At 44.5% G+C, this 27,066-nt stretch overlaps 1 protein-coding gene across 10 annotated transcripts in view; it reads left to right on the plus strand.

Moving 5' to 3' along the window:
* Positions 1 to 27,066, plus strand: part of STAU1 (staufen double-stranded RNA binding protein 1) — a 62,632-nt gene extending 35,566 nt beyond the window's left edge. For 5 of the 10 annotated variants that reach the window (XM_025263319.3, XM_025263320.3, XM_025263318.3 and 2 more), the window contains 9 exons: positions 5,924 to 6,022; positions 17,805 to 18,035; positions 19,011 to 19,154; positions 21,116 to 21,262; positions 22,504 to 22,579; positions 22,780 to 23,099; positions 23,678 to 23,800; positions 24,563 to 24,648; positions 25,530 to 27,066. In XM_025263319.3, the coding sequence (XP_025119104.1) occupies positions 5,924 to 6,022; positions 17,805 to 18,035; positions 19,011 to 19,154; positions 21,116 to 21,262; positions 22,504 to 22,579; positions 22,780 to 23,099; positions 23,678 to 23,800; positions 24,563 to 24,648; positions 25,530 to 25,545 (1,242 nt within the window). In that variant the 3' untranslated portion in view covers positions 25,546 to 27,066. The remainder of the gene's footprint in view (positions 1 to 5,923; positions 6,023 to 17,804; positions 18,036 to 19,010; positions 19,155 to 21,115; positions 21,263 to 22,503; positions 22,580 to 22,779; positions 23,100 to 23,677; positions 23,801 to 24,562; positions 24,649 to 25,529) is intronic. The other 5 variants (XM_045162590.1, XM_025263321.3, XM_025263317.3 and 2 more) reach the window with 2 other exon arrangements.

The following is a 27,066-nucleotide window of genomic DNA, read 5'->3' on the forward strand; positions in this document are numbered from 1 at the left end:
GGGTGCAAGTCTTGTGTCAGCAGCACCTGGTTTGTTTCCAGATTTGGTTCTGGTTGCACCTGAGGAAAACATTCTCATTGACACAGTTATGTATCATGAGAGAGTGTGAATAGCTCATGTATTGTAAAAATCTCTGAACTCTTCAAATAAACAGCTGTCAACAGATGTGGTTGTGCACAAAAAGTGGCCTTAAATACATTCTCGGTGCATGCCCCCGTCACCACTGTCCATTTTCAAGACCCTTTCTGCACGTCACACCCAAACTGCAGCAGTGACGGACCCCGCTGTCCTAGGCCCGTGGTGCGCCTCTGTCCTGCGTCTGTCTGTGCTTCCATTGGAGACACCGCGTGGCAGTGCACGTTTGTCTTCTGTGTCTCACTTACTTCATTTATCATAATGTTTTCAAGGTTCCTCTGTTTTGTAGCTTGTTTTATAATTCCAGTCTCCCACGCGCACCCCATTACTTTTTAAGACTGACCGCTGTATCTGTACATTTTTTTCATCCATTCATCTGTTGATGGACGTTTGTATGATTATCATCTTCTGGCTATTGTGAATAATACTGCTGTGAACATTGATGTACAAGTATCTGAATGCCTGCTTTTAATTCTTTTGAGTATGTGTTTAGCAGTGAAATTGCTGGATCATACTGTAATTCTATGTTTAAATTTTTTAGAAACCCACCATACTGTTCTCCACAGAGGCCACACCATCTTACATTTTCAACAGAAATGTGCAATTTCTTTCAACAGAAAGATTTCAATTTCTACACAACCTTGACAACACTACCATTTTCTGTGGCTGTCCTTATGGGTGTGAGGTTTATCTCACTGTGGTTTTGATTTGCGTTTCTCTTTGCCATTCCCTTCTCCAGTGGACCACATTTGACAGAATGTGGTCCACTGGAGAAGGGAATGGCAAACCACTTCAGTATTCTTGCCTTGAGAACCCCATGAACAGTATGAAAAGGCAAAATGATAGGATACTGAAAGAGAAACTCCCCAGGTCAGTAGGTGCCCAGTATGCTACTGGAGATCAATGGAGAGATAACTCCAGAAAGAATGAAGGGATGGAGCCAAAGCAAAAACAGTACCCAGCTGTGGATGTGACTGGTGATAGAAGCAAGGTCCGATGCTGTAAAGAGCAGTGTTGCATAGGAACCTGGAATATCAGGTCCATGAATCAAGGCAAATTGGAAGTGGTCAAACAGGAGATGGCAAGAGTGAATGTTGACATTCTAGGAATCAGCGAACTGAAATGGACTGGAATGGGTGAATTTAACTCAGATGACCATTATATCTACCACTGTGGGTAGGAATCACTCAGAAGAAATGGAGCAGCCATCATGATCAACAAAAGAGTCCGAAATCCAGTACTTGGATGCAATCTCAAAAATGATGGAATGATCTCTGTTCGTTTCCAAGGCAAACCATTCAATATCACAGTAATCCAAGTCTATGCCCCAACTTTTAGAACTAACACCCAAAAAAGAAGTCCTTTTCATTATAGGGGACTGGCATGCAAAAGTAGGAAGTCAAGAAACACCTGGAGTAACAGGCAAATTTGGCCTTGGAATACAGAATGAAGCAGGGAAAAGGCTAATACAGTTTTGCCAAGAGAATGCACTGGTCATAGCAAACACCCTCTTCCAACAACACAAGAGAAGACTCTATACATGGACATCACCAGAAGGTCAACACCGAAATCAGACTGATTATATTCTTTGCAGCCAAAGATGGAGAAGCTCTATACAGTCAGCAAAAACAAGACCAGGAGCTGACTGTGGCTCAGACCATGAACTCCTTATTGCCAAATTCAGACTTAAATTGAAGAAAGTAGGGAAAACCACTAGACCATTCAGGTATGACCTAAATCACATCCCTTATGATTATACAGTGGAAGTGAGAAATAGATTTAAGGGCCTAGATCTGATAGATAGAGTGCCTGATGAACTATGGAATGAGGTTCCTGACATTGTACAGGAGACAGGGATCAAGACCATCCCCATGGAAAAGAAATGCAAAAAAGCAAAATGGCTGTCTGGGGAGACCTTACAAATAGCTGTGAAAAGAAGAGAAGCGAAAAGCAAAGGAGAAAATGAAAGATATAAACATCTGAATGCAGAGTTCCAAAGAATAGCTGGAAGAGATAAGAAAGCCTTCTTCAGCGATCAATGCAAAGAAATAGAGGAAAACAACAGAATGGGAAAGACTAGGGGTCTCTTCAAGAAAATCAGAGATACCAAAGGAACATTTCATGCAAAGATGAGCTCGATAAAGGACAGAAATGGTATGGACCTAACAGAAGCAGAAGATATTAAGAAGAGATGGCAAGAATACACAGAAGAACTGTACAAAAAAGATCCTCACGACCCAGATAATCACAATGATGTGATCACTGACCTAGAGCCAGACATCCTGGAATGTGAAGTCAAGTAGGCCTTAGAAAGCATCACTATGAACAAAGCTAGTGGAGGTGATGGAATTCCAGTTGAACTATTCCAAATCCTGAAAGATGATGCTGGGAAAGTGCTGCACTCAATATGCCAGCAAATTTGGAAAACTCAGCAGTGGCCACAGGACTGGAGAAGGTCAGTTTTCATTCCAATCCCAAAGAAAGGTAATGCCAAAGAATGCTCAAACTACCGCACAATTGCACTCATCTCACACATTAGTAAAGTGATGCTCAAAATTCTCCAAGCCAGGCTTCAGCAATATGTGAACCGTGAACTTCCTGATGTTCAAGCTGGTTTTAGAAAAGGCAGAGGAACCAGAGATCAAACTGCCAACATCTGCTGGATCATCGAAAAAGCAAGAGAGTTCCAGAAAAACATTTATTTCTGCTTTATTGACTATGCCAAAGCCTTTGACTGTGTGGATCACAATAAACTGTGGAAAATTCTGAAAGAGATGGGCATACCAGACCATCTGATCTGCCTCTTGAGAAATTTGTATGCAGGTCAGGAAGCAACAGTTAGAACTGGACATGGAACAACAGACTGGTTCCAAATAGGAAAAGGAGTTCGTCAAGGCTGTATATTGTCACCCTGTTTATTTAACTTATATGCAGAGCACATCATGAGAAACGCTGGACTGGAAGAAACACAAACTGGAATCAACATTGCCGGGAGAAATATCAGTAACCTTAGATATGCAGATGACACCACCCTTATGGCAGAAAGTGAAGAGGAACTCAAAAGCCTCTTGATGAAAGTGAAAGAGGAGAGTGAAAAAGTTGGCTTAAAGCTCAACATTCAGAAAACGAAGATCATGGCATCCGGTCCCACCACTTCATGGGAAATAGATGTGGAAACAGTGTCAGACTTTATTTTTCTGGGCTCCAAAATCACTACAGATGGTGACTGCAGCCATGAAATTAAAAGACGCTTGCTCCTTGTAAGGAAAGTTATGACCAACCTAGATAGCATATTCAAAAACAGAAACATTACTTTGCCAACAAAGTTCCGTCTAGTCAAGGCTATGGTTTTTCCTGTGGTCATGTATGGATGTGAGAGTTGGACTGTGAAGAAGGCTGAGTGCCGAAGAATTGATGCTTTTGAACTGTGGTGTTGGAGAAGACTCTTGAGAGTCCCTTGGACTGCAAGGAGATGCAACCAGTCCATTCTGAAGGAGCTTAGCCCTGGGATTTCTTTGGAAGGAATGATGCTAAAGCTGAAGCTCCAGTACTTTGGCCACCTCATGCGAAGAGCTGACTCATTGGAAAAGACTGATTCTGGGAGGGATTGGGGGCAGGAGGAGAAGGGAATGACAGAGGATGAGATGGCTGGATGGCATCGCTGACTTGATGGACGTGAGTCTCAGTGAATTCCGGGAGTTGGTGATGGACAGGGAGGCCTGGCGTGCCGCGATTCATGGCGTCGCAAAGAGTCGGACACGACTGAGCGACTGATGTGATCTCTTTGAGTAGTGATGTTTTGTATTTGCATGTCTCCTTTGGAGAAATGTCTGTTCAAATCCTTTCTCCATTTTTGAATTGCATTATTTGTTGTTGAGTTGTTATAGTTCTTTATGTATTCTGGACATTAATTCTTTATCAAATATGTGCTTTGTGAGTATTTTCTTCCATTCTGTGGGTTGTCTTTGTTCTCTTGTGTCCTTTAATGTACCAGCGTTTTTTGGGTAGTTTTTTTGTACTAAAGTTTTAAATTTTGATGAAGTCAGAATTTACGTATGCTTTTGGTGTTCTATCCAAGAAATCATTGCCAAATCCAGTGTCATGAAGCTTTCCCCCTGTGTTTTCTTCTAAGAGTTTTATACTTTTAGCCCTTACATTTAGGTCTTTGATCCATTTTGAGTTAATTTGTGAATATGGTATGAGGTAAGAGTCCAACTTCATTTTTTCTGTGTGTAGATATCTGATTTTCCCAGCACTATTTGTTGAACAGGCTTACTTTTAAAAATGCTTTTTAATAGGTTTGTTTAAACCTATTTAAAAAATAAATTTCAAACTAAACTTCTGTGGAAACCTAGAATTCTAAGATACCTTGCTTGGAGATTTATGGCTTTAAAGATTCACTCATAAAACGGCAGGCCCTCTTTCTCTTTAGGATTTAAACAGCAAGTGTAAAAATGTGTTCCGCTTACTAAACCATCAGAAATTGCTATGTAAACAGTATATCACCAGGCAGCAAGTAAAATGAAACCAGATGGAAAGAAAATTTTATCATGAAAGGAGAAATTACATTGTCTGGTTAAATTTGTGTTTATAGGATCCTATTCTTAATTCTTAATTTTTTTTAAAATTTAGAGCTTTCTTTTGTTTATAGCTTGAAATACGGATCCTAGGTTAGGGTTAGACTCTACCTCAGGAAATACACAACAGATCGAATCCTGGATTTGGCTGCACATTGCCTGTTCAGTAATTTCAGCCACAGGTTCCTGTCATAGAAATCCTGATCTTGAAACTAAGATTTTACAAGTTCTTTGATTAAAGAATCCCCAGGAATAAGAAAAACACGGGTGCATTGCCCTGTTTTGGGATCACTGCTGATCTTGTTTCTCATATTACCACCCCTGCACAGTATAGAATCCATGTGGGCCTCGTGCACAGAGATCTCTGCCCCTCTTAGTCCAGCCCCTGGAGGTTGTAAATGAACCTTGTTACAGAGCTGGAGGCAGCTTTTGTTCAAGGCTAGTGGTGCTAGTGGTAAAGAACCTGCCTGCCTGTTCAGGAGACATAAAAGTCATGTGTTTGATCCCTGGGTTGGGAAGATCCCTGGAGGAGGGCATGGCAGCCCACTCCAGTGTTCTTGCCTGGAGCACCCCATGGACAGAGGGGCCTGGGGGGCTGCAGTCCATGGGGTCGCAAGGAGTTGGACACGACTGAAGCAACTAAGCCGGCAGGCAGTTTTGTTGGTTTGCATCTTGCGTTTTCACCAGCAGCAGTGAAGTGTGAGACCCATAGTGGTTTTATAACTGTTCCACTGCATCTTTTTTTTTAAAGTGGTTTCCAGCGACTTTTTGTCCAAATAAGAAACCCACATACCCAGGTGGAGAGTCCTCCATTTGTCCTTGCTGTGGCCCACATAGACTGACTGCTTGTTTCCAGAGTGTGGCTTGCCTGTCCTCCGGGGGCGAGGGGACAAATCCAGGGGGCTTCGGGAGCCCCACTCCCTGAGTGGCCATGGCTCTCACCATCAGGCTGATTATATGTAGAGCCCTGCTATATGTAGATTGTTTATGGTGGATTTATGAGGTGTAAACTGACCAAAATTTGATAGGACGTTTTTTAAAACCTTTTAAATTTCACTGATGCACAGTACACGTGTTGCTGTGTTCATGGGGTTAGTGCTCAGTCCATAGAGCCTAGGTTCAGTGCTTTTAATTTTAAGGTTTATCATTGCAGCTGGGATATTGACAGCTTTTTAACATGAGTTAACTCTAACCGGTTATTCTTCCTTTAGGTAAATGGAAGAGAGTCAGAAGAAGAAAATCTCAATAAATCTGAAATAAGTCAAGTGTTTGAGATTGCACTTAAACGGAACTTGCCTGTGAATTTTGAGGTAAGCTTATTTTACGCATCTGTTATACTCCTAGTGTTCATCATCAGAATAGTATTTTTCCTAAATAACATTGGAATGATGATCACATATATGCAAATCTTCACATCTAAGATTCAGACTTCATATTTAGCAAAGCAGTATTTGGTCCTAGGGCAGCCGTGAATCTCCAGACAGCACGTAGGTGGCCTCAGTATGTCTGTGAACCTCCTAAAATGGCCTGAAGGGGATCGTGTTTATGTTCCCATGCGTTTTCTTCTGGAGGAGGGTCCATTGCCTTCATAAGAGTCTCAGAAGCATATGCTACCCCCCAAATATCAAGACTCTGCTTATGTGTCCAAGTACTTGTTAAAAGAACTTAGGTTTTGTCATTGTGCGGTGTGTGCCTCCCAGTTCGCCCATTTAGTAACCTCAGTCTGTTATTGGAGACTTTGTGATCTAAAAACAGTAATTAACAATTACCAGTTCAAAATGGAAAATAAGATCATTTAGTGTATGTTTCCTTCAAAGGCACAGTGAGTCCAGATAGATTAGGCAGGTTGGGGAAATTTTTTTATTTTAGGTTTCCCTAGGTTTTGAAAATTCTTTGCAAATTCTTTCATTTGAGTTCTGTGCTTGGCTATGCAGGGTTGTGTTTTAATAGTTTTTTTAATCAATTATTTGGTTTTTCAAAATTATAAAGTATGTATATATCTAGTTTTCCAAAGAGCTTTAAGCTCAACATACTAGTTACTTCAGACAAAAGAAATTTGAGGTGGGACATCTGCTTAAATGGAGAAGGAAATGGCAACCCACTCCAGTATTCTTGCCTGGGAAATCCCATGGACAGAGAAGCCTGATGGTCTACCAGTCCATGGGGTCACACAGTCAGACCCAACTGAGCGACTAAGCACAGCACATCTGCTTAAAACAATTTTAAGTGGTTCATAAGTTCTTTTGGCCCATTTCTGTTTTAAAAAGCCTACCTGAAATTTATTATCCTGTAAAATACTTTAGCTCTGTAGTTTTAGGTAATCCCCAGATTTCATGTCTGACTTACATGACTTTTATAGGATATCTCCTGTTACGTACTAGTACCCTAAGCTGGCTCCTGAGTTCAGTCCTTACTCTCTCATTCGAATAGAGATGATTTCTGACCTAGCTGGCCGTGCTCACCTGCTGCCATGAGGCCCAGATGGGGCTGGGGAGCTGCCCTTGGGTCACAGGGTCACCCTGCATCCCGCAGCAGTACCCCGCCCTGCTGCAGCAGTCAGGACCAGCGTCTTTTCCCCGCTTCCAGGGCACAGCATGCCAGATGGGGACGAGTGTCTTTTCCCCGCTTCCAGAGCACAGCATGCCAGATGGGGCTGGCATCTTCCTCCCTGGCCCCGCATCCCTTCCAGCCTTTCTCTGTTCTGGAAGGGAAGCAGTGAGACAGGACATTCAGAATAACAGGGCTGTTGCTGGGTGGGAACCAGGTGGGCAGTCCACCCGAGGAAGCCACAAGGTCTCCCTGGGAACCTGTTGTGGAAAAGGGAAGAAACACTTTTCCCCACACTAATCCCTGCTGAAGAATTAGTGTGGCACACGAATGGGTGGAGGGAGGGATCTGAAGACTGTGGGGTGGGAGAGGCCTGCCTTCTCAGGTCACAGTAAGGTCATAGAGATGAGTGCTGGCCAGGGCCCGAGACCCTGGTGATGTGTCTCGCCTGCTCACACTAATCTCTGCCCTGCCTGAGGGTCCCCGAGCTCCCTGGACCTCAGTAAGGGATTGCTAGTTTCTGTTTTTGCTTTGGAATTTGTGGACGAGATTGCCTCTGCCCCACCTCTACTTGTGTTTAGGTTTTAGATTTGGCTTTCAGACTTTGCTGTTCAGGAATAAATAACATACAGCAGGGAATTGTCAAGTAGTCACAAAAGAAATTGTGGGAATGCCCTCTGGTGGTGACTGTCTCTTAAAGTAATTATTTTAAAACATGACAGTTTCTGTGTACGTGTGGCATTGAGTTTGTTTCATTGAGTGCTTTTATTATTAATTAGCTCTCACGGATCAAATGTTCATCAAAAGTCAAATGTTAGCTTCCATTATTAGGTTGGGCAGGAGCTTGCATTTTTTTCCCAGAGTTCTGTCTCTGGCACCTGGAAGATTAGTTGGCATATATTGGATATTGGATGCTCAGGGAACAGTTACTAAGTAAATGAAAAGAATAGTTTTTTTTTTTTTTGACAGCAAGATATGTCCTGTTGGAAGCAATAGGAGAAGACAAGAACCATTCATATAATTTTTCAGAAAAGTATAGACCGCTTGCTTTTTGATAAAATCGTTGTAGTTAAAAGTATTGTGCTGATTGACAAGTCCCTGGGAGGAAGTCGTGACTTGATCCCACTGAATTCAGATGGGCTCGGTGGCGGGGCTATGATGTGAGCAGCCAGTGAGAGTGGGCCCAGGATGGGCGTGGATTTGACGTGAGCATCGGGGTGGATACTGTTGATTCTTGGGTCTCCTCTGAGGACGTGAGAACCTTGCCCAGGGAGGTAGCGCTCGGCAGGTGGGCTGTCCGGGTTGGGGGCAGCCGGCGGGCTTGCTGAGGTCAGCCTGCGGGCGCCCTGGAGCGGGGCTCTTTGCCTCAGCCTCCTTCATAGGGCAGCCGGCCGCTCCCTGAGCTGCGGTGCTCCCGCTCTCCCCTCGGGACCACAGCACATGTGGGCTCACATGCTTTTCCTCATCGCCTTTTCCACTTTTTCCTTTGAAATTTTTCAGGCCGATGGAAAGTGGTAAGGATGGGACTGTGACTGTGGCCTTCACTGGGTCACCAGCGCTCCACATTTTAGCACCTTTGCTCTTCTGTTCTCTAAACCTACATGTTTTTCTGTAGTTCATTTAGCTGAATCATTTGAGAGCAAGAAGCAGTTATCATGAGCTTTGACTCCAAATATTTCAGTATGTGTTTCTTAAGAGCAAGGACATGCTCTTAAATAACTATAATCTGATTGTCCACACAGGAAGCATAAGGCTGCTGTAGTACTGCTTCCTAATGTACGTCCCAGATTCACATACTGGCATCGCCCCCATGATGTTCCTTTAGTTTCCTGGTCTTGAGCCTGGTACAGGATCACACATTGTGTTTAGCTGGTGCATCTCTTTAGTCTCCTTTAATTTGTCACTCTGCTTTTTTTTGGTCTTTTATGACATTGGTATTTTTAAAAGTCAGTTTTATGTAATGGCCCTGAATTTGGGTTGGTTGGATTTTTTGCCTCATTATTAGTTTCAGTTTATGCTTTTTTTTTTTAAACAGGAGCACTGAAGAACTGACGTCAGTTCTTCTCAGCATTGCATGGTGTCATTTTACCTGAGTTAGTGACGCTAATTCTGTTGTCTGCACCAGATGTATGCCCCTCCAAGGAGACTTTCTTTCCCTTTGTAGTTAACCCATAGCCTGTGGGGAGATGCTTGAAGGCTGTGTACGTCCTTACAGAGTTCCTCAGTGTTTCTAGCAGTCATTGATGATTCTTTCCAGCACCAGGTATCACTGTGGTGGATGTCAAATGTTCATTTTCTGCATGTCCAAAGAAAATCTCCTCCTGCCTTATATTATTAATGTGCGTAGTCGCTCAGTCGTGTCTGCCTCTTTGCAGCCCCATGGACTGCAGCCCCCCAGGCTCCTCTGTCCATGGGGATTTTCCAGGCAAGAATACTGGAGTGGGTTTCCATGCCCTCCTCCAGGGAATCTTCTCAACCCAGGGCTCGAAGCCAAGTCTCCCACACTGCAGGTGGATTCTTTACTGACTGAGCCACCAGGGAATGCGTTAATTTATATTAGTACAGATTCATTCTACACGTTACTCCATTATTCTCGCTTGTCATTTTAATGTTCAGATTGCCCTTCAGACTACTCCCGTATCCTTTGACATGCCTCTATTAGGTTATTTTTGGGGGGTGAGGGGATGAGAGGTCAGACTTGTTGAGTATAATCTACATGAAGTGAAATTGCCCTGTTTGTGTGTCTGATTTGGTGTGTGCTTTGATAGGCTGTGTATCTGCTGCCACCACTGTGATAAAGAACGTCTTTCACGCCGTTAAGTTTCCCCTAGTCCCCTAGCGGTCAGTCCCTTTCTCTCCATCCTCACCCTTCGGCAGGCATCGATCTGATGTCTGTCCATGCCTTTTGCTTGTTTCCAAAATATTACATACATGGCGTTATTGAATATACTGCCTTTTTTTGGTCTTTTGGGGCTTTCCCTTTGTCTATTTATTTAACAGGAATGGGTAATAACATTTTGAGAAGCCTGGAAAGAGCACATAAAAATATAAAGCCATCTTAGAAAACACAACCCAGACATGACCTTTCCGTAATTATATTGTAAATCATGATAAGAAAGGCCATCGTCCCTTGTTCTGTTCCTGCCCTCAGGCCTCTCATGTTGTAACAGATGGTCCACCAGCTACAGTGTGTTCAGTGTTGTCCCTTTAGAAATTCTAGTTATAATCTGAAAAGATTACAGATCTCCTGGCAAGAGTCTCTTATTGCCTATTATGCAGCTTCTTTAATGTAGTGTAGACTTTGAGTCCATATGTTGTATGTATCAGTAGTTTATTTCTTATTTCTGAGTAGTATTCCATTGTCTGAATTCACCACAACTTACTCATCCATTTCTCAGCTGAAGAACATTTTCATGGTTTTTAGTGATTATGATTAAAGCGATCATGTACATGTATAATCTCATAATCACCAACAACTGAAAACCATGAAGATGTTCTTCAGCAGAGAAATGGATGAATTCAGTTCACTTCAGTCGCTCAGTTGTGTCCGACTCTTTATGACCCCATGAATCACAGCACACCAGGCCTCCCTGTCCATCACCAACTCCCAGAGTTCACTCAAACTCATGTCCATTGAGTAAGTGATGCCATCCAGCCATCTCATCCTCTGTCATTCCCTTCTCCTCCTGCCCCCAATCCCTCCCAGCATCAGAGTCTTTTCCAATAAGTCAGCTTTTTGCATGAGGTGGCCAAAGTACTGGAGTTTCAGCTTCAGCATCAGTCCTTCCAAAGAAATCCCAGGGCTGATCTCCTTTAGAATGGACTGGTTGGATCTCCTTGCAGTCCAAGGGACTCTCAAGAGTCTTCTCAACACCACAGTTCAAAAGCATCAATTCTTCGGCGCTCAGCTTTCTTCACAGTCCAACTCTCACATCCATACATGACCACAAAACCATAGCCTTGACTAGACGGACCTTTGTTGGCAAAGTAATGTCTCTGCTTTTGAATATGCTGTCTAGCATATTGGTCATAACTTTCCTTCCAAGGAGTAAGCGTCTTTTAATTTCATGGCTGCAGTCACCATCTGCAGTGATTTTGGAGCCCCAAAAAATAAAGTCTGCCACTGTTTCCACTGTTTCCCCATCTATTTGCCATGAAGTGATGGGACTGGATGCCATGATCTTCGTTTTCTGAATGTTGAGCTTTAAGCCAACTTTTTCACTCTCCTGTTATAAGGGTGGTGTCATCTGCATATCTGAGGTTATTGATATTTCTCCCAGCAATCTTGATTCCAGCTTGTGTTTCTTCAGCCCAGCGTTTCTCATGATGTACTCTGCATATAAGTGAAATAAGCAGGGTGACTATATACAGCTTTGGCGTACTCCTTTTCCTATTTGGAACTAGTCTGTTGTTCCATGTCCAGTTCTAACTGTTGCTTCCTGACCTGCATACAAATTTCTCGAGAGGCAGGTCAGGTGGTCTGGTATTTCCATCTCTTTCAGAATTTTCCACAGTTTTTTGTGATCCCCACAGTCAAAGACTTTGGCATAGTCAATAAAGCAGAAATAGATGTTTTTCTGGAACTCTCTTGCTTTTTCGATGATCCAGCAGATGTTGGCAGTTTGATCTCTGGTTCCTCTGCCTTTTCTAAAACCAGCTTGAACATCAGGAAGTTCACGGTTCACGTATTTCTGAAGCCTGGCTTGGAGAATTTTGAGCATTATTTACTAGCGTGTGAGATGAGTGCAATTGTGCGGTAGTTTGATCATTCTTTGGTATTGCCTTTCTTTGGGATTGGAATGAAAACTGACCTTCTCCAGTCCTGTGGCCACTGCTGAGTTTTCCAAATTTGCTGGCATATTGAATGCAGCACTTTCACAGCATCATCTTTAAAGATTTGAAAGAGCTCCACTGGAATTCCATCACCTCTACTAGCTTTGTTCGTAGTGATGCTTTCTAAGGCCCACTTGACTTCACATTCCAGGATGTCTGGCTCTAGGTCAGTGATCACACCATCGTGATTATCTTGGTTGTGAAGATCTTTTTTGTACAGTTCTTCTGTGTATTCTTTCCACCTCTTCTTAATATCTTCTGCTTCTGTTAGGTCCATACCATTTCTGTCCTTTATCGAGCCCATCTTTGCATGAAATGTTCTCTTGGTATCTCTAATTTTCTTGAAGAGATCTCCAGTCTCTCCCATTCTGTTGTTTTTCTCTATTTCTTGGCATTGATCGCTGAGGAAGGCTTTCTTAGCTCTCCTTGCTACTCTTTGGAGCTCTGCATTCAAATGGGTAAATCTTTTCTTTTCTCCTTTGCTTTTGGCTTCTCTTCTTTTCAAAGCTATTTGTAAGGCCTCCTCAGACAGCCATTTTGCTTTTTTGCATTTCTTTTCCATGGGGATGGTCTTGATCCCTGTCTCCTGTACAATGTTATGAACCTCTGTCCATAGTTCATCAGGCACTATCTTATCAGATCTAGTCCCTTAAATCTATTTCTCACTTCCACTGTATAATCATAAGGAATTTGATTTAGGTCATACCTGAATGGTCTAGTGGTTTTCTCTACTTCCTTCAATTTAAGTCTGAATTTGGCAATAAGGAGTTCATGATCTGAGCCACAGTCAGCTCCTGGTCTTGTTTTTGCTGACTGTATAGAGCTTCTCCATCTTTGGCTGCAAAGAATATAATCAGTCTGATTTCGGTGTTGACCTTCTGGTGATGTCCATGTATAGAGTCTTCTCTTGTGTTGTTGGAAGAGGGTGTTTGCTATGACCAGTGCATTCTCTTGGCAAAACTGTATTAGCCTTTTCCCTGCTTCATTCTGTATTCCAAGGCCAAATTTGCCTGTTACTCCAGGTGTTTCTTGACTTCCTACTTTTGCATGCCAGTCCCCTATAATGAAAAGGACTTCTTTTTTGGGTGTTAGTTCTAAAAGGTCTTGTAGGTCTTCATAGAACCGTTCAACTTTAGCTTCTTCAGCGTTACTGGTTGGGGCATAGACTTGGATTACTGTGATATTGAATGGTTTGCCTTGGAAACGAACAGAGATCATTCCATCATTTTTGAGATTGCATCCAAGTACTGGATTTCGGACTCTTTTGTTGATCATGATGGCTGCTCCATTTCTTCTGAGTGATTCCTACCCACAGTGGTAGATATAATGGTCATCTGAGTTAAATTCACCCATTCCAGTCCATTTGAGTTCGCTGATTCCTAGAATGTCGACATTCACTCTTGCCATCTCTTGTTTGACCACTTCCAATTTGCCTTGATTCATGGACCTGACATTCCAGGTTCCTATGCAACATTGCTCTTTACAGCATCGGACCTTGCTTCTATCACCAGACACATCCACAGCTGGGTATTGTTTTTGCTTTGGCTCCATCCCTTCATTCTTTCTGGAGTTATTTCTCCACTGATCTCCAGTAGCATACTGGGCACCTACTGACCTGGGGAGTTTCTCTTTCAGTATCCTATCATTTTGCCTTTTCATACTGTTCATGGGGTTCTCAAGGCAGGAATACTGAAGTGGTTTGCCATTCCCTTGTCCAGAGGACCACATTCTGTCAGACCTCTCCACCATGACCCGCCTGTCTTGGGTGGCCCACGGGCATGGCTTAGTTTCATTGAGTTAGACAAGGCTGTGGTCCTAGTGTGATTAGATTGACTAGTTTTCTGTGAGTATGGTTTCAATGTGTCTGCCCTCTGATGCCTCTCGCAACACCTACCGTCTTACTTGGGTTTCTCCTACCTTGGATGTGGGGTATCTCTTCACGGCTGTTCCAGCAAAGCGCAGCCACTGCTCCTTACCTTGGACGAGGGGTATCTCCTCACCGCCGCCCCTTCTGACCTTGAACGTGGAGTGAATAAGTTGTGGTGAATCCAGACAGTAGAATACTACTCAGAAATAAAATGAGCTACTGATTCATACAACATATGGACTCAAAATCTGCACTACATTAAAGAAGCCACATAAAGGGCAACAGGATACTTGTATACATGGGCTTTCCTGACAGCTCAGTTGGTTAAGAATCCATCTGCAATGGAGGATACCCCAGTTTGATTCCTGGTTTGGGAAGATCTGTTGGAAAAGAGATAGTCTACCCACTCCAGTATTCTTGGGCTTCCCTTGTGGCTCAGCTGGTAAAGAATCCACCTGCAATGTGGGAGACCTGAGTTCAATCCCTGGGTCAGGAAGAGTCTCTGGAGGAGGGTATGGCAACCCATTCCAATATTCTTGGCTGGAGAATCCCCATGGACAGAGGAGCCTGGTGGGCTACAGTCCATGGGGTCGCAGAGAGTCGGACACGACCGAGCTGCTTGAAAGCACAGCACTGTCCGTGTGTGGCGGCTTTGGTGGTTCTGTGCCCTCTCTCACACTCAGTGTGGTCCGTTTCTAGTTGGTGTGTAGTCGTAACTTACAGTTTTAATTTTTATCTCCTTGCATACTAGCAATATTGAGCATGTTTTTCATATGCCTATTTACCATCTGTACATCTTTGGAGAAGTGTCTGTTCTTATCTTTTGTCAGGGTTTTGAGTTATCTTTTATTATTGGATTTTATTTGTTCTTTATATATTCTGAATACAGTTCTTTCCTCAGATAGGTATTTTTCAAGTATTTTCTCCCAGTCTGTGGCTTGTCTTTTCATTTTTAAACAATATTTTCCCAAAAAGCAAAAATAATTTAATTTTGGAGCAGTCTAGTTTGTTAAATTTTTCTTTTATGGCTCATGGTGGTTGTGATCCATCTGAGATAATTTGCCAAATCTAAGGTCCTTCTCCTTTGTTTTCTTCTAGAAGTTTTGTCTCTTAAGTTTAGATTTATGGTTCATTTTGAGTTATAATGTTTATATGTACCGTGAGGTAATAGGCAAGGTTGTTTTTTCTTTTGTGTTTTGTATTTGGAGGTCTTAGTGTCCCTGGGTGCTGGCTCTCAACTCCTCTTTTCCGACTTTGAGAGACCTTCATTCCTTTGTGATACAACAGTGTTTTCGCCTTACTTGGAACTTTCCCTGTTCTAACTTTGGCCCTGGCAGAAACGGAAATTCGAATACAAATGGTCTCAACTGTTCTTCCAAGGAGTTCTGGTTCCCTTTAACAAGTGGCATGTAGGGGCTGGACTGAGGGGAGGTCAGCTTGTTGCTGCTGCAAGTCATTGCTTCCAGACCCTGTTAGCAGAAGATAGCACTAGGAGATAGGTGCACTGTTTACAGAACCACAGGTTCATCCGTCTGATTTCAATCCATCATCACAGGGCTCTTCCTTGGTTTCATTCCTCCATGTTTGGATCTTTTCCCATCATGAGACTCGGGCTCCCAACAACATCAATATATTTATCCACACCCTCACCAGCAAGCATCCTAAGTAAAGTCCAAGTTATCTGAGCTTTTTATCTGCACACTGAACGTGTGTCTTCAGAGCATTGCTTTCGTGACTTCTTGATTATTCTTCCTCTATGCTAACAGTCTATTATATAGTGAATATAGGTATCTTAAGTGCACAGCCCACTAAATTTTAGTATGTGTTAACAAAAAAAAAGTTCATTACCCAGATCAAGATATGGAACTTTATCATAACCTCTGTAAGTCCCTGTGCCCCATTCCACCCAGAAACAGCTGCCTTCTGCAGTCTCTGTAGATGTGTTTTCTGTGTTCTTAGACTTCGAGTACAGTATGGGTTGTTTGTTGTTAGGTCCCATCCATATGTTTCAGTAGTTTGATGCTGAGTGCTGTTCCGCTGTATGAATAGGATGCAGTGTGTCCGTTGCTCTCTTGGTGGACACTGGATAGTTGGGAACTGCTATGAATGAGGCTGCTGAGTCGTCCTGGGTGCGTGTCTATTCAGAGCTGCTAGGTCAGGGGGCAGGTGTTCGTGTAAAAATTGTCAAACTATTTCCCAAAGTGATACACTTCTACCACTTGGTCCCTGTCCTTGCCAAGAGTGCCTGTTGAAGTATTTTTTTAATTGAGTATTTGTCTTTTTATTATTGACTTGTAGGATTTCTTTCAGTGTTCTGGGTATAATTCTTTTGCTTGGTACATATATTGCAAATATTCTCTCCCATACTCTGAGTTCCCTTTTTTACCTCTATTCCCCGCCCCCCCCCCAGATTTTAAACTTTTTATTTTGTATTGGGGTATGTAGGCAGTTAACAGTGTTGTGGTTGTTTCAGGTAGACAGCAAAGGGACTCAGCCATACATATGCATGTATCCATTCTTCCCCAAACTCCCCCTTTTTTACTTTTTAAATATTATCTTTTGATGAGCAGTATTTTAATTTTGAGGAATTCTAATTTTACTTTATGGTTTGTGTCCAAGAATTCTTTGCCAGCCTCATGGTCATGAAGTTTTCTCTTACGTTTTCTTCTGAAAGCTATTTTATAGTTTTAACTTTCATATTTGTGTCTGTTTTAGTTTACTTTTTGTTTTGGGTAGAATTTGAGATCTTGGTTCTCTGGTTGCTCCAGTGGCATTAAAAAAGGAGAAGGACTTTGCTTTTGCTTTGGTTCGTGTTTGCTGAACATCAAGAGGCTGTATATGTGCAGGTCTCTTTCTGCATTCTGGTTTATTGATCTGTTAGTTTTTCGCTAAAAAATACCATGATGTCACAGATTCTGTAACTACAGGAAGTCTTGACGTTTGGCATTGTAAGTCTGCTGACTCAGTTGTTCTTTTCAAGGGTATCTTTCCTAATGTAGGTTGGATTTGATTCTTATCTTCCTTCTGTGTGATTATGTAATCACTTTAATATACAGTTAGGTTTCTGTTCATAATCCATTTTAGTATTTTCCCCCATTTCTCTTGACTTACATTTTTAATATATGTAACAGTAAATGGTCCAAAGTGTCAAAACTACACAAAAAGATACTCAGAAGTGTCCTCTTGTTCGCCTACCTCAGTCCTTCCCCCCACCTACTGTAGGAAACTGTTTAATTCCATTGGTTTGTGCTTTATCCTTCCTGAGTTTCCTTTTGCAAAAAAAGAAGCATATAAACACATACGTATGACTATTTGTGTGTGTGTATGTATATATAGATTTAATACGCTGCACCTTTTTTTTTTTAAACACTCTTTGCAGTTTGCTTTCTTTACTTACCAAGTGCTAGAAATCACTTTACGTGTTTGGAGATTTTCTCATTCCTTTTTATAGCTCAGAGCAGCCAGTATTTAATAAGCTCGGTCTTGGCTGGCGGCTCAGCGCAAACATTAAACTTGAACTCTTAGTGCTGTGTTTATTTCTGGGCTTTGCTGGGCCAGCTGCCTTGCTGCCATTTGCAGGGGAGCACGCTAAACTCAGGACCGTCTGTGACCCTGGGTGGTGGAAGTAGAAAATGGTGCCCTGTTCCATGGCTCTTTTGGACTCATCAGACCTGAGAACTTTAACAAGTAGCAGGGAAAAAGAAAGGGGAAGAAAGCATTCAGAATTCTCCACGTTGACACTGCCTTCGTTTAGTGAGTCTTGTCCTTACGCGCCCTTTCCCGGCTGCCACGCTGAGCAGTGTGCCTCGCAGCCGGTAATGCGTGTCTGTCACGCTTTCACTCAGTCTTTCCCTCCAACACAGGTTGCCCGGGAGAGCGGCCCACCCCACATGAAGAGCTTTGTGACCAGGGTGTCGGTTGGGGAGTTTGTGGGGGAAGGTGAAGGGAAGAGCAAGAAGATTTCAAAGAAAAATGCTGCTATAGCTGTTCTCGAGGAGCTGAAGAAGTTACCACCCCTGCCTACAGTGGAGCGGGTGAAGCCTAGAATCAAAAAGAAAACAAAATCCATAGTCAGGGTAAGAACGTGCCTGAAAGAAGAGGGCGTTTCCATTGCCTGAAGACAGCTGGGGGTTTGCAAGGGGTTTGCAAGGCTGGTGAGAGAGGCAGGGCACTGGCCTGCACACACCCACCTTGCGAGTCCATCCGGGGCCGCCTGGTGCCTCTCCCAGGAGCCCTGGGTCTGGCAGCGCCAGGCTCAGCGGAGGCCCTGGGTGTGGACCCCGCGAGCGGCTGTGGTCATCTGCGGGGAGAGGAAACCCGGCTGCTTGTCTCGTGCCCGCTGCACGGTTCTGCGTGAGCGGGAGACTCCTGGGCAGAGGGGTGTCCGGGGCGGCCAGGAGTCAGACGCGTACAGTACAGTACCTTCTGCTAGGCTTTTGAGTCACGCTCGTGAGCCATTCAAGCATTACACTGTCCCCCAGCCTCCCAGGGAAGGGAGGGTCCCCTTTGGGATGTTTAGGAATGCCAGGGTCCGTTTTGTTCTCATTGTCCATACAGTTTCACGTTGTGTCAGAATACAAGTTTTCCTCACACACGACTTAGCATTCTTTGCATAGGAACGTTAGGAATATATATATATATTATATATATATATAAATGATCTCTGGATTTTGAGTCATTGTTAAGAAAGCTGGAAACCCATCCTTATAATGTAGGCTTTGGGGTAGTTTTAGGGAGAGTTTGTTAAATTTTTCTGCCTCTTTATTTATTATCATCCATTGACTTATTGTTCAAAAGCACACATTACAACGATGCTTGCCTACTCATGATGAATGGTGACATTGGTTTGCTAAGAAGACCTAAAATCACCTCAGAGCAATCAAAATCATTGAGGCATCTTTCAATGAAAAAAAATTTTTTTTTAAATGTGATTAATTCTCAGCCATTAGATCAACATAGAGGTGTTCAGCTGTTGTGTCCCGGTCTCTGAATCAGCAGGGTCTTCTCTGTGACTAACTCAGCACATGGTTTCTACCCTGACTGTTTCTCAGCTACAGGGCGGCCCCGAGTGTGGCCAGGGGATGAACCCGATCAGCAGACTGGCCCAGATCCAGCAGGCGAAGAAGGAGAAGGAGCCGGAGTACCTGCTGCTCGCCGAGCGGGGCCTTCCGCGACGCAGGGAGTTTGTCATGCAGGTGGGCCAGCCGGGCTGTGGGCGTCCTCCCGTCTAGGCCGGAGGTGGTCCAGGGCCGGGCCCCTCCCTCAGGAGGCCGGGCCCAGTGCGTTGCCCTGCCACCAAATGTTTCTAAGATCATTGCTTGCCGTAACTTGATGCCTTAACATGTGCTGCACAGCACACGTGCTGCTGTGTCAGCAGGAAGGCGCCTGTTTCTTCTTTGTTACCCCTCACAGGTTTATATTGTCTTATAAACTGTGTAAAGGATCTATTCCCGCTCCTCCTGATCCTTCCGTAGGATCTGGAATCCATGGACTGGGGTTACACTTCAGATTGTGCAGAGGGAACAGTTACTCGTACAGGCAGCTGAATTTGTGATGGGAATTTCATAGTGTTTTCTGGTGAAAAACGGAAAACTCTGTGCAGCAGTTTAGAGCTCATAGAGCACCAGCAGTTAGCCTGGTGTCTCACTCCACTGTCAGGGCAGGAAGAGGAATGATCCTTCCACATACAAGAGAAAACTGCAGCGTGCTCAGTAATTTGCCCAGAATCAGATGGCTGGTGGATGCCAGGTTGGGATTCAACCTCATAGCTCTCCTCACAGGCCAGGGTTTCCTTAACGTTTGTGACATGGGGCTTTTGGTTTTGGTCTGTCGTCAAGACCCCCTTCCCAGGTGGCCCGGTGGTAAAGAACCTGCCTGCCAATGCAGGAGATGCAGGTTCAGTCCCTGGGTCGGGACGATTCTCTGGAGAAGGAAATGGCAACCCAGTCCACTAGTCTCACCTAGAGAATCCCATGGAGAGGACCCCTGGCAGGCTACAGCCCGTGGGGTCACAGAGTCAGACATGGCTGAGTGACTAACACACAGCAGCAACAAGACCAGCTTGGAAGGGGATGGTGAGCTGTGACGTGCTGGTGTGTTTAACGTAGTAACGGCCGCTGTTAGGGGAGGCAGCGCGCTGGGAGGAAGGGTGTGTATGCACGTTACACGGACACGTGTGTGTGATGAATTTCACTGGTGGGACGCGTAGCACACAGCTCACAGGTTCTGCGTAGTAGCCGCTGTGCATTTCATGCGTCTGTGCCTTCAGTGTGACGCTCAGCGTAGCCGTGTCACAAATGAGACTCGTGTGAATTCTTTATTCCTCTCCGGTCCAGCAAGGAGGTTTGCTCATGTCATTGTTGAATGACTGGTACTAGCGTGAGTCCTGATTGCTATTTTTGTTTACATGAACAACAAACACGTATCAGAACTTAACTTATATAAACAATACGAACAGCTTCTTTGCTGTATCAGAAAATTTTCCAAGACTGGAAGTTTTGGTTTGTTGTGCTGGTCACGTCGTGGCTGCAGGCCTGATGACGCTTGAAAGCTTAATCTGCGCTGCTAACCGCCACTTGCCTGTGGGGATAGTTACACAGCTCTAAATATGCCAGAAATCACTGAATTGTGCAAGTAAAGGAAGCAAGTTGTATGTATGTAGATCATAAAGCGATAAAAAAATTTGTTTTAGATAGTTAAAAAAAATAAAGAATAGGTAAATCAGCAGAGTAACTTAATCCTGAAGAAGCAGTATTGCCGGAGTCTGTGGTGTGCATGCTTCTCTGAGCAGGAAAGAGTTGTGTCGCTGCAAGTGGACAACGAATGCACAAGTACAGAGAGCCGCTAAAGTGTAGATAATTTTAAACTGGAGTCCAGCTAGGAAGTGATGCATTTTAAGTATTCATTACCTCTGTTGGTTAAAGGAATTTAATTACAAGCTTATATAGTTAGTTTAATAATAACTACCTTTAACCACCAGTCCTCCAACCAATTTCTCAGTGTTTCATGATGCGCTGTTGCGGGCTGGTGCAAACCAGCTCCAGGGCAGCACTGTGAAGCCATCCGGGTTTTGATCGTTGTGGGTTCTCTTCCATTCCTGGCGGGTCTTTATTCTGAAGGTTTGAGCACTGATTCGAGTCCTGCCTTCGTTATGCAGGTCAAGGTGGGAAACCACACGGCAGAAGGCTCAGGCACCAACAAGAAGGTGGCCAAACGCAATGCGGCCGAGAACATGCTGGAGATCCTCGGTTTCAAAGTCCCGCAGGCCCAGCCCTCCAAACCCGCCCTCAAGTCGGAGGAGAAGGTACGCTCGGGCTCTGTGTCCTTCTCTCTAACTGCAGGATGACCTGCTTAGCTCATCCGCGGGGCCTCTGGCTCCTCCAGGGCAGAGCTTTGGGGCACGGCCGCCTCCTCCTGGCTGCAAAGCAGCCGTGCTGAGCAGGGTCTTGGCTGTTGCACCTCTCCAGTGTGCTCGGGAGGGGAGGTGCGTGTCCACGGCTCCAGGCATGGCGCTGGGTTAAGTTGTTACTGCGCAAGTGTCTTTGTGCTGTGGGATGCTTTGCTGGAGGGCAGCTTGCTCCAAACCAGTGTATGATTCTATCATTTGTGCTCCTAGAATGAGGCCTCCATAAAGGACTCATCAACCTTAGGCTTTTGTTGTAGAGCAGGCTTTGGTTTTCCTGGGACACGGGGATAGCGTGATGTTAGATCCAGGGCCAGATCATAGTCTCAGTTTGCGGTTTCTTTTTCATTATGAATTGAACGTTAGATAGAAATGATCCCACGTTGAAAATTGCACTTCTGCCGAGGCTGGTAAGCAGGACCCGCAACGAAAGCTGTGGCTGACCTTGTTTCCAGACACTGGATGGTCCTTTTGGGATAAACTTGAAAACACCAGGACTGGTTGAGTTCTGGCGGCCAGTGCTGTCAGCAGAGACAGATGGATGGCACCAGCTGTGGCCACATAGTTAATAATGGGATCCCAAGCGCTCACCAGAGAATCTGTAGAGATCCTGGACTTGGCTTTGGGGGTTTTCATTCCAAAATCTTGCAGGGCATCACAGGCACCTTTATCTTCCCAGAAAGGAGACTGCTGTGTTTGGCATAATTTTTATTGTGTAATATTTTCCCCCTCTATTTGTTACCTTTGTCACCTTATCCTTTAGTTGGACATTTACTTCAGGAAATAATCTTTATTTAATTGTTTAGCATCAACCTAAAAGTTTCTTTCTTGGTCAGCTCTATCAGTCTGGTATCTTCCGGCTCTTTCCCGTTAAACGTTCCCCTCTCCTCTCTTGAGCGCAGAGCAGAGGCCCCTCTGTTAGATGCTGTTCATGGACAGGCTGACGTGGCTGCATGTGTGCCTGGGGAAGAGACGGGGGCTCTGCTGGGGGGCACGTTGCACAGGCCTTCCTGCCTGTGCCCTCTTATTTAAAAGTTAGTAAACCAAGAATTGTTGCTTGGAGTTTGTGTAGTTTTGGACAGCAGGAACTAATTTTTGAACAGTTTCATTGATGCTCATGGCCTTTTTTTTTTTTTTTTAAGACACCTATAAAGAAACCAGGGGATGGAAGAAAAGTAACCTTTTTTGAACCTGGCTCTGGGGATGAAAATGGGACTAGTAAGTGTTATGTTAACACTGTCCTGATCTGATTGTGCTTCTGGCCTTTGCGTGGTTCCTGGTGGTAGCAGGTACCTGGTGAGCGAGGTACAGAGTTTGGTGTTTGGCTCCGCCTTGTCTCTGTGCTGTGCTGAGGGCGGGCCAGGGTGGGGCTATGTAACATTTTTCCAGGCAGTTGATTTGTCCTTGTCCCTCCGCAGGCAATAAAGAAGATGAGTTTAGGATGCCTTATCTTAGTCATCAGCAGCTGCCTGCTGGAATCCTTCCCATGGTGCCCGAGGTTGCCCAGGCAGTAGGAGTCAGTCAAGGACATCACACCAAAGATTTCGCCAGGGTAGCTCCGAATCCTGCCAAGGCCACGGTAACTGCCATGATAGCCCGAGAATTGTTGTATGGGGGCACCTCGCCTACAGCCGAGACCATTTTAAAGAGTAACATCTCTTCAGGCCACGCACCCCACGGACCTCTGACGAGACCCTCTGAGCAGCTGGACTATCTCTCCACAGTCCAGGGATTCCAGGTAACTGTTCGGCCCGAGCTGTGCGGTCTGTACCTCAGTGTGGTCCTCTCTGGTTTCTCTGAGAATCAAGTACCTTGTTTTTTAAAGCAAGCTCGGTGTCTAGGTGGATGGTTGGGGGATGCCTGGTTAAGGGTGATTCTGAGGAACGGAGTAGGCACGGGAAATGTTAGAACCCTGGACAGTAAGAGAATATCCTAAACCTTTGGTGAATTTTAAAATTCCAGGGCAACCATAATAATGAAGCCTCTAATCCAGTGGTTGTTACAAATTTAGACTTCAGTGAGAACAGATGTGTTGTGCTGGCCCTTTCCAGGGCTAGGAAAGGACACGGGGTTCTTCCAGACTAGGGTTTTTGAGTAGATGTCTAGATTCTTCGGAGATTCTGGAAGCTGAGGCTCTGGTATCATGCCTGCCCCTTCACAGCAGGCCCCACGGATGGCCTTTCGTGCCTGCAGAGCAGGAGCTGGTGTAGACACACTGGGCTGAGACAGGGACACAGACCCAGAGCCACAGCCCTGTGCCCCCTCGACCTCGCTTCCTCTCCCAGTCCCTCACCTCAGCTCTCTTTTCCCTTGTAGGTTGAATACAAAGACTTCCCCAAAAACAACAAGAACGAATTTGTATCTCTTATCAACTGCTCCTCTCAGCCGCCCCTGATCAGCCACGGTATCGGGAAGGATGTGGAGTCCTGCCACGACATGGTGCGTCCCCCACGCGGGGCCTGGCCCCAGCTTGCCGCTGGCCTCAGAGACAGGGAGAGGGTTCTCCGCAGACTGTGGGGACAGTTGGCTGTTCTGTGGATATCATATTTCTGAAGACTGCTCCTAGATTACTGGCATGATGTCTCATTCTGTTATCAGAACTCAGGGGCTTTGGCCAACCCTCTCCTGCCTTTCCTTGCTGACCTGAGGGGGACCCAGATCTTGAAAGGCTCCAGATACTGAATTCATTTCACCTCTGACCAGAACAAGGAATTGCAGCCCCAAGTTCTAGCAGCTTAGAAAGACTCTCATTTTAATGTTCTGTTCAGATGAAATTGTTACTGTTAAGAAATACTAAAACCAAGAAAAGGAATTGATTAAAATAATAGACATAAACTATGGTATATTCATCTAATGGAATATAATGCATTCATTATATGTCACTGAGGGGAATGTATTCTAATGCTAACACAGAAACAGGTTTTACATTAAAGTGGGGATATAAAATTTGTAGTCTGGTGACCACAGGATGAAATACTGTAATGTGATACATAATAAAATTAACAGAGGGTGTGATTCAGTGAGGTAACCCTGGATAACTTTGTACATTTATATTTTTAATTAAAGATGCACGTGTGAGAGGGTTATTCAGTGGCCCGTGTATTTTCTTGGGCAGGAGAAGCCTCGGGTCGCTGTGCAGTGTTGTGTACTAGAGTCCTGAGCGGTGGCCACGGTTTGACTTTGACTTTTTATTCTCTCTAGGCTGCACTGAACATTTTAAAGTTGCTGTCTGAGTTGGACCAACAGAATACAGAGATGCCAAGAACAGGAAATGGACCAATGTCTATGTGAGTGAGCTGATTTACATGGAAAGGCAGTTCTCTTCCTCATTTGCATTACATTCAAATTGTCTGCTCGACTTCGTAGGGAAACGCTTGCTGACCTAGCCACTTTCTGTCCCTTTCCCCTGAAAGTTCCCAAGTGTCGGTCGGAGGCGCTGCCTTTACAGAAAAAAACGTGTGAATAGGTAACACATCCACGTGGTGCACGTCACACTCATTTTAAAGGCGGCGAGTCTGGCCCTCGTGTGGCCCCCCGCGCCGCTCTGCCTGCCCAGGGACCGCTTCTGCGCCAGTTCCTTGTGTACCTTTCCTTATGTTTGTTTTTAATGCAAATACATTTCTTTCCTTATTTCCTCCTTTCCCCCCTGGAGATAACATACTATCTACCCATTCTCTGCTGTTTTCACTTGATTGTATGTGTTAGTTGCTCAGTCATATCCGATTCTTGGTGACCCCATGGATTATATAGCCCACCAGGCTCCTCCTCCCATGGAATTCTCCAGGTCAGAATACTGGAGTGGGTAGCCTATAGCTTCTCCAGGGAATCTTCCCAACCCAGGGGTCAAACCTGGGTCTCCTGCATTGCAGGCAGATTCTTTACCAGCTGAGCCACAAGGAAAGCCCAAGAACACTGGAGTGGGTAGCCTATGCCTTCTCCAGCGGATCTTCCTGACCCAGGAATTGAACCCAGGTCTCTGGCATTGCAGGCGGATTCTTTACCAGCTGAGCTAGCAGGGAAGCGCCCTCCAGCCCCCAGTGTGCATCAGTTATCATAAACTGGGGCCTGAATAGCAGGCTTCTTGATGTCTGCTAGTTCCATTTTTAACATGGCGTAATTCTCTTAAATTTTAAAACTTAGATCATTTTCATGTTTTTCTTTCTTAAAGGTGTGGGAGGTGCTGAACTTTATCTGGCCATGAATCATTGAAAAATCCCAACATGTATACTGAAAATGCTGAAACTGCTTTGAACATTTGGAATTTCTGATACCTCCAGTGGGCCGAGACACACGATGGGTAAAGGCCTGGAGACGGCAGTGGTGAAGACGGCGGGGCCGGAGGAGGCGGCGGCGGCGTGGCTGCTGGCGCGTGGCTGTGGCTGCTGGGGGGCCGGGCGGTCTGCAGCCGCCCTGGCTCCCTTGGGAAATCGCAGGCCTTTGCCCCAGGCAGCCTAGTGTTGGTTTTGGTGGGGTTTTTTTGTTTGTTTTGGGTGTTGTTTTTTTTTTTTTTTTCTTGCTGTGCGAAAGAAGAAACAGAAAGCACCGCCCCTTCTCAGACTGGCTCACTCAGAACACTTTGGGACAAACCCTGGACACCCGCGCTGGAGAGAGAGGGCTGAAAGCCCCAGAGAAAATCACATACGCTTCCTGCTGGGCCGCAGCTGACCTCGGCGCGCTCTGGCCCACGCCTCCCGCGGTACCCACACTGTCGCCACTGCTCTCTTCCAGGAGAGATATGTATTCTTAGTTTCATTATTTTCTTTTGATTGAAATGACACTATATAAATTTTCATTTGAGAGTTTCTCAATTGTATCGAGTTACATAGCACAGTTTAGAAACTTGTCTGAGACTGACTTTTATCAGTAATCTAACCGGCAAAGATCATATCCATGTGTATGTGGTTATACATTTTTATTTCATTGGACTTAACCCAGGACCATTTCAGTGATGCAAATTGTGTGCCCTCTGGTTTAGCTGAAACAGTCCTGGCCTTGATGAAACCTTGATGAAGTCTCCCACAGTGGTATAAATTGGACAACTTAAGAATTTTAAACTTTAACCGATCATTTGGTTCCTTTTCTATTTTATTTTTTTGTTAATGCAGCAGGATTTAAATGAACTTTGATCTTTGTTTTAAAGATTAGTAAACAAATTGTGTGTATATAATACAACTCTTGAGGACACACAGCTCTCACTACACTACAGGATATGGTCTCCATGTAGCACATATACAACTGCAGATTGATCTTCCTTGAGTGCTTTATACTGTTGATTACATCTCCATGAGGGCTGGAAAGAATAGCCCATGTTTATCTCTGTAACTGTTGCTTCTGAAGTAGTGTTGCTGTGCACAGAGATGTGTGCGGCGAGGTCCCGCATAACAGCCCAGATGACAAGCACGGTAGCCTTGCGAGTTAAGTACTGCTTGGATTCGTTGTTTATGCTGGAATTTTTTCTCCCCATGGAATGTAAGTAAAACTTAGTGTTTGTCACCAATAAATGGTAATACTAAATTTTTTTTTTTTTTGTTAATTTATTCTCAAATGCCACTACTGCTAGGTTGGTCCTTCCCAACCTGCCCCCGACCCCTTTTTTATTTTTAAGAGAAAAACTTTGTAATGCTTGTGATTCCATTTGGGCAAAATTCTGAAGATCTGAAATAACTTTATATCAAACCATTGATCAATAAACAGCTACTAATGAA

Source organism: Bubalus bubalis, chromosome 14 (assembly GCF_019923935.1).
Source record: "Bubalus bubalis isolate 160015118507 breed Murrah chromosome 14, NDDB_SH_1, whole genome shotgun sequence".
Lineage (NCBI taxonomy): Eukaryota > Metazoa > Chordata > Mammalia > Artiodactyla > Bovidae > Bubalus > Bubalus bubalis.